Source organism: Lonchura striata, chromosome 9 (assembly GCF_046129695.1).
Source record: "Lonchura striata isolate bLonStr1 chromosome 9, bLonStr1.mat, whole genome shotgun sequence".
Lineage (NCBI taxonomy): Eukaryota > Metazoa > Chordata > Aves > Passeriformes > Estrildidae > Lonchura > Lonchura striata.
The window spans coordinates 10,343,260-10,351,444 of NC_134611.1; the positions used below are offsets into that span (position 1 = coordinate 10,343,260).

The 8,185-nt window shown below is 36.0% G+C and overlaps 1 protein-coding gene across 2 annotated transcripts in view; it reads left to right on the forward strand.

Annotated features, from left to right (window-relative positions):
* FAF1 (Fas associated factor 1) overlaps positions 1–8,185 on the forward strand; it is a 152,189-nt gene that overhangs the window by 73,788 nt on the left and 70,216 nt on the right. For both annotated transcript variants that reach the window (XM_021529210.3, XM_021529218.3), the window contains exon 8: positions 4,629–4,715. In XM_021529210.3, the coding sequence (XP_021384885.1) occupies positions 4,629–4,715 (87 nt within the window). The remainder of the gene's footprint in view (positions 1–4,628; positions 4,716–8,185) is intronic.

Genomic DNA, 8,185 nt, shown 5'->3' on the forward strand with positions numbered 1-8,185 from the left:
ATGCAAAATCCTTTTTGTCTGCTGTGAGAACATTTTAAATATGGATTACTTGTTTTGGTTGTCATTTTCTCTCCTAACTTCTTCAGTTTGTGTCTTGTGTTTTTCTGTTACTGTGGACCAAATCTATTGCAATAGGTTATGGCAGAGGTGCTGATTCAGAAATTCCTTCTCTCTAGTTTTGCATCTCAGTATTTTCAATAATTCTTGTTAGTCCACAATTAACTGAAATCACCCTTTTATCTAACCAATCTTCTTGCTCATAGCTGCTGATAACATCAGTATCTTTTCAAACTCACCATAATATCACCTTTGATGTTTCTTCATGCTTTGAAATTTGGTTGATTCTGCTCCTGCTTCCCATCTATTTCTGCCAGATTCCCAGTGCTCTTTTCTATCTGTTGGAATTTTGCCTGGCAGAGATGTTAAAGGCTTTAATTTATAATCTTTAAGCCTATCAATTTAGCTGGGTTAGCCTGCTTTCTTTCCATCTTTCTTCACCAAAATGCTTCTACTTACTTTGGATTTCTTCCTGGCTTCTTCCCCATCCATATCATTGCTGTCCCTTAAAAATTTTGGTTAGTTGTCTTGACTTCTTCTCTGTTACCATGTCAAAGTCAAGATTTCTGCTGTACCATCAGTGCCCCGTGCAACCTTGCACTGTCTGCATCTGATCTCGTTTCCCTGCGTCCCCCAACTCACATTCCACATTCCTCACAGTCCTCTGACTTTATTGCTCCTTTTGTCTGCCTTTCATGCACTCATTTTTGCACTGTCTTTCATGCTGCCTATGTGCCTGGAACAGTCTTTAGCATCTCAGCCAATTTACAGCTTTGCATAAATTATATTTAATAATAAGACTAACAAAAGTTCATTATGTACATTATTTCACTTAACTTTGTACCTGCATAAGCTGAAAGCAGCCTGAGGGAAACTACTGTTAAACTTTGTTGTGATTTGTTGTGAATCAAAGATACAGATTCAGGCATGACAGTTTTTCAGTGATTCAGCATAAATTTAATTTTTTAATCATTTAGTAAGTGTTAGGTATTTGTTTTTTGAGAGTAGGTTTCAGATTTTTCTAATTCAGAGATGAGAAAATAGCTACTAATTCCTGCTGAGTGCAATCACCAGAAGGTTGGTTGTCATCACCGTACCTGGTACAGACATTTTGCCCTGTGATATATTTTGCTTCACTTTATCCTTACTAATATGAATGTGGCAGGACTTAGAATGTTGGATTAGCTTCATATTTGCAAACAAAGTGTATATTTTGTGTTTAACCTTACTTTCAAAGCAACATGTTCATCTGTTTAAAGAAATCAGTGAAAGATAGGAAGGTAACATGCCTCTGTCTGGGAAGTTTTCTCAGTGTGTTGGCTACTTTGACATATGTGTTTTCTTAAAATATTAGAAGTTGTTTAATATGTTAACTCTCTTCTAAAACTAGTGAAAATGAGCTGAAGCTAAAACTTCTCATAGTTTTCCAGCATCAATGTATAACTGCAAGGCAGGGCATTATGCAGGAATTATCCGAGTAATAAGACTGCATCTGAAATATATGGACTATTTTTTTTTGTTTTGTTTAAATGGTTGTATTGATACTGTTTACAGCTGAGTAGTGAAACCAAATAGATGTGCCTTTAATTTGTTTTAAAATGATCTCTTATATTCTGGAGATGATAATCTGAAGGGTGGCTGCCATAGTAATGTGCCAGTCACCATGGCATCTGAACATTATGAAAAGACATTCTGGGCTGCACAAAGACAATGCCACCAATTTGTATTTCAAACTGATCAAAAGTGCAGGACCAAAAAGTTTGCCAATAAATGTAAGCTCAGTGGACAGCACAGTTTGCTGTATGCGATAAAGATTTTGTTCCTCCTCTCAATGCTGAGTGAATTTATAATAAAATCTTTAACACAAACTTTGTCCATTTTCTGTGCTAACTATTTTCAGTTGCCTGAAGAGTGTGGCTGTAGATTTTTATTGGCTCAGTGAAGGAGAAGTTCACACCTCTGCTTTATATAAATCTTCAGAAATTTTTCCTCCTCATGGAATTTTTCACTTTAAACTGAAATTAGGTCAATTAATGAAGAAAAGGAATTTTTCCACACTCAACTGGTAAATATTCTAATCTCTAAAACATTTTACAGTCTGCTTTCATAAATTAGGTCAATTAATGAAGAAAAGGGTTTTTCTATACTCAATTGGTAAATATTCTAATCTCTAAAACATTTTACAGCCTGCTTTCGTAACAGTGTTCTAATTATCAAAGAAACCAAAAATCAAATCATTATTTAAAAGCAAGCTTATTTTATCTTAAATAATTGATTGTGGCTTGTTGTTTGAAAGAGGACTACTTTGGCATGAATTCCAAATCCAGTTATGATCTTAACTCAAGCAGTTTGTTTAATCAAACATTACTCTAATCAGTCTTACATGGTCCCCTACCCAGGCAGGGCTGCCTAGAACAACTGGTTTATTCTGCGACGAGTTGCTCAACAGATGTCATTCTGGTAGGATAATGCAGCAGAATACTTGTGCGTTGGCTAAAATTACTTCAACTTTGATCACTTTTGTCCAGCACATCAGTCTGGCATTGTGCTTTATACCAACATAACACTTTACCCCAAGCATGCCTTTCAAGCTTAGAATAGCAGAGGAATGTTATTGAATTCAGTGCAGTTACAGATGAGTTAATGAAAGAAGGGAAATACTGTTTTTTTCATAATGCCTTTCTGTTGTGCTTTGGAATTAAAAGGGAATTTGAGGAATGTGACTTCCGAGTTATTTATTTTCACTTCTGAAGGCTTTTTGAAAACAATATTATGTAGTCCTATTGACCTCATGTTTCTGTAAATAAGTTTCACTTGTTATTTAAAAATAGTGCACCTTAGAGTTTTATATTGTGAAAATAATACTATTTCTGGTGTGTAGCTGGAAAATAAATATTTCACAGTGACAGTTTATCATGGTTTTTGATGCAAGAAAACTAAGCCAGCAAGAACTGTGTCGTTACGATCACACATAGGTCAGGATTGTTACATTTTGGATTGTTGTGGGGTCAGTATGAAGCAACATTTCTTTACAAAGCCATCAAGGACACTATGAGGAAGCACTAAAATGAAGTCCACTTGAATTGCTAATTGATACTTCAGTATTCTGTGTCTTAAAGACTCAGTGTTCTTGTTTCAATTTTTTAAGTTAAAATATAGTTGTAATATTTTTTAAATTGAAACACAGTTCCCAGGTCAGTCTCCCTGCAAGAACTCCTGAACAAAACTAATATTAACATAAAGGTTATCATGTGTACATGTAATTTACCAATTTTAGGGAAAAATTGAGAGATATCTTAACAATTCTAAAACACTGACCTGTGCAGAATATTTCTATTTAGAAAGCTTTAAACTGATAGCATTGAAATTATCTGCATAGCCTTTGTATTAAATCTATCCAGAAATGTGAGACAATGCTTCACAGTTTTTCCAAAGGGGCATTTTATTAGCATGAAATAACTGCTAGTACTAAAAATAATGAGAAAAAGCAACAATAATTGAAGGACAGATCTGAAAATACAGTAAGACCTCTGTATTTTGTGTTGGATCTCAATATGCCCTGATTTTTTCAGTTGCGGGTATTTGTTGACAACCTTGTGACTGTGCCATTAAGAATTTTTTGACGAATGTGGCCCAAATCAATATTTGTGAGGAAGACTATGTGTGGAAATCCCTGCCTTGTCCTCACCCTCCTTGGGATATTTACAGTGATTAGAACAATGGTTTCACTGCTTAATGTCTGCACACATTCTTCATCCATTTATTGTTGTGCAGAATTTAAAAGAGGATCCATGGAGCATTTGTTTCTAAAGATGATCCAGGGAAAAAGTTTTGATGCTATTTCATTATGCAAAAATATTTTTAGATCAAAATCTATTGTCAGATGTTTCATATACATCCTGTACTAAAAATGAATCACAGATTTTAGAGGGAGCATATTTACTTTCCATATCTTTATATTACTTTACCATGGAGTCAAACCTCAACTGTGCTTCAGTGCTGAAGCTATGTCAAGTACTGATTAATAGGTAGGATCAAATTATATAAAATGCCTCTCTTACTGTATTATCTTCTTAAGAATAGTAATGTAGAATCGTCTTTCTTTAATTTCTAGAATATGAAACCTTTATCTAAATGGATTATGTTAGCATTTATCATTTTGGCGAAATTCAGCTTTCTTTCTGATTATTGTAAACTATTTTTCTGTTCAGGAAAAGCTGTTAACTCAGGGTAAGTGCACTAGACTGCAGGCAAAGTGCTAGCTCAAAGATCTCTTCCTGCTGAGAGCTATAATATAATGCATTTAATTTTTTTCAGTTCATGGAAGTTTTAGCAATTCTTATAGCAGAAGTTAGTACACAATTAATTGCTCTTTGTTTCCTGTTGACAAGTGAACAAGTGAAAATCAAAAGAAGGCATCAAAGGGCAGTTTTGGAATAGCCTTATCATTTCCTTTAAGTGAAAGTTTTACAATAACCTGGAAAAATAAAAAGCTTGGTGCTGTGATGAAAATAATGCCCTTTGGCTGCCTTTTTTAGAGCAAGTTTGATTTATTTTTATTTTTTTCCCAGGTGAAGCGGAATGTGTATGACCTGACCAGTATCCCTGTCCGTCACCAGCTGTGGGAAGGTTGGCCTTCTTCTGCCACAGACGACTCGGTGAGTTCCTTGGCTTCTCATCTCATTCCTTCCTAGAAAAGGCTGATTTTACATGGATTTTTGATTGGAATCACTCAGTAACACTTACTGTCTCTTATGCAGTACCTTAACATCACACACATTGAGAGTTTTGGCATGGAAGATACAAATGCTGGAGGTTTGGATGCCTGCAGCTCAGGGAAAGGATTCCTGGTAGCAGATTCAGTTCATGTTTCATGTTTCATTTCAGCCATTCTAGACTGAAGCAAGGCTGCTTCAATTTTGGAAATTGAAGTCTATTGGGTGATTGAACTCGGGCAAAAAGCCCTGATTTTTTATGTGTGCTCTGTGTGCACATCTAGGTACTTTTCACAGTACATTAGCTCACCCAGTTAGTGCTCAGGCCTCTGGCTTCAGAGCAGGAGATGTTCCTGCTGAAATCAGTGAGGTGACAGAATTCACTGACTCAGAATTGCCCACAAATTCGTGAAATTGTGGGACTTATCTGCAGTATCCCATTAAATGTTAGACTTGCTTCATTCCATGGTCATCCTTACAACGTGTTTTACAGCATGTCTTTCAGTTTCCTTCTGCTACTATGTTCCCTGTGCCAGCTAGTGAGGTCTGCCTTTCTTTAGAAAAAACTCAACCAATCCACTGAAAAAATTACTGAAAGGGTGGAATAATTATGTAGTTATGTTGTATGTAGATTTTGTGACTCAAAAAAAAAGTAGAAAAATTAAGTTTTTTATTGAACCTGAATGTTCTACAAAGTGAAAATGATTTGGACTTTGCTTTCTTTTATATTGCCATTATCTGCCATGCATTGCTTTCCTGTCCATTTCTGCTCTCTTCTTGTAAAGGGAGAATTGCTGTTTGAATATGACTGCTGCTTTTTTTGCTCTGGGAAAAGGATTTATGCCAATTAAAAAAAAAAACCAAAAGGCAAAAGCTGTCTGAATTTCCAGTGTACTTGTAAAATGTATCTGTGGTGTTGTTTGCAGAAACAGTATTTAAGTTTGAGAAAGGTGGGTAAATCTCAGTCCATGTATTCAAGGGCATATCTGAGCTGATAGATGTAAGGTCTGAAATAACAGAATGGTGTCATGTGGTAATTACAGGCTTTGAAATGTGGATCCATTTTAGCATTTTATTAGTTTACATTAGCCCAAAAAAGAATTGGAAACTCAACACTTCTAATCTGTTTTCCCACAGCTGTTAGGTTTTCATATATTTTTCCCCTCCTTTTCTTCTGAGTAGGATACCTCACATATGTAAAACTCATCAATCTGCTTTAGGTCTTTTTTTTCAAGTGACATTGTTGCAGGTGAATTTTTCCCCTTTTCATCTTTAATGAAATTGGTGAATGTTGAGTCATCTGCTCTGAAGCAAACGAGTCCTCAAAGCTCACAGCTCGAGTCTGGTGGCGCTGGAACTTGTCAGCTGTGTAAACAGATTTGAGTGTGTTGCCAACAAAAATACAATTAATTTCTGTCTAAAATTAGAGGCCGTAGCTTACTATTTATAAAGATTTAATGATAGCAATGACTGTCTATGCTCCTGTGATCTGAACTTTTTTTTCCCCCAAATTAGAAATATTTAGTAATAATTACTTGAGTAATTAATGATGATCTCTTGAGTTCAGTGACAAATTTTTAAGATCACTTTTTCCATCATGAGTTTTTAATTTGCTGTCTTGTAGGGTACCCCCTTGCAATTAAGGAGTTAAAGAAAGACTTGATTAAAATACTTTTTCATTTGCATGTTATGCAGCATAAGAAATACTTTGTAATACCACAGGAGGTTTTTTCAGTGCAGTTCTCGTTAACCTTTGGCTTAGCAAACAGGACAACTAAATAGACTTGGCATAATTGGATTCCTGTATCATCTTGAGTCTCTTATGAACCTGCCAGACTACAGTCTTCTGACATTATCAGGAAATTTAGTGGAGTCAATAGTAATTTAAAACATTGTTGCTTCATCTCCCTTCAGAGTTAAGGTATGTTCTCTGCTTGTACTACCTAATGGAATATGGGATACTGTATGAATTGTCAATAACTCTTTCAGATCCTTCTCACACTTTCACCAGGGAAATGGGTATCAAAACCTCCCCAAGCAGGAGAATGTTTTTGTGCTGTGACAGTTTGATTGTGGGAAACAAGGCGTACACAGGCCATGCAAATCTCATTTCACTGCTCAGCAAGGACAAGTTTTAGCTTTTATTGAGCCTGAATAACTTTAATGCTGCAAATTATATCTGTTCTGCTCATTAAAGTTCAAGGTAAATGTATGAGTTTTAACTCATTCTCTTTTTTAAAAATGCATTTATGTAAGTAAAACTTAAATATATTCAAAATGTTAACTTATATATTTTTGCACATATAGCATCAAGTGATACAGTGAAGTCTTGAAAATAATCCTAGAAAATTAAAACCATAATTTTAATTTACTTTAAATACATTCACAGTATGTTCTCGGTTTTTATTTTGGATTTTGTAACAATCTTAGCATTGCAGAGTTTGAAAGATGAGATCCATGCCAGAATAATTTAGTAAAATTTCTGGAATTTATTCCATTTTTATTTTGCTCTATTGGCCAAACTTCTAGACTTCCACTGGTAATTACCACCAGTGTAACTTTCAAATATGTGCTCACTGTAAAAAAGAGATCTCAGATCAGCTGTAGGTGATGTTTTAGTTACAGGTTTTACATGGAAGCATTGTGATTTTATTTATATGTATGGGTGACTTTTTGGGTGTTAGTTTTACATGTTAGTGGTAAAATTTTTTTCCCCATGAGGTCACTGGATATTGATTTATTTCAGTAGAATGAGTTGTTGTCTGTGATGTTTCAGTGGTTTTTTGGTAGCACAGAACAACACCCAGTAGAGGAAGAAGGAGGGAGGTTATTTTATTACTGCTTTTTGTTCTTGGTATTTAAGCTACAGGTTTTTTCTTAATTGGTTCGTTGTTTTAAATAATTTCAGTGCAGCAGTGAGAAATCTGCTTTGTTGTAAGTAACGACAGTGAGCTTGTCTAAATGGAATGTACTTCTGCATCAAAAAGATGTAAATGTTCTAGGGTGAGGTTGAGAAGGGGAAAGAGGAGAGAGGCAAAGCCAGAAGATGAAGTGTCTGGTGCTGTTACTGTGTCCTGGCACATGGATCCCACCAGGGGAGCTCAGCATCCATCCTCCCTCCTGCCAGGAACGCTCTGTTCCCTCGGCGTTGCAGTCGGTCGAGACCTTGGATCCTCATTTCACAACAAGCAACTCCCCTGCTTCATGGTGCAGGTGAAACTTGGAAACTTGCTTGGGCAGCAGTTGATGCACACTGACAAGTTTCTCAGCTGTGGTGCTGAACAGTCCCATTTCAGGCAGGAAAAATGTGTTGCCACTGACGCATTGAGGGTCTGCATCATCCCTTGGGAACACAACCACCTTTATCCCCTGTGAACAGGAACACCTTCCCTTCCACGGTGGCTGGAGCAGAT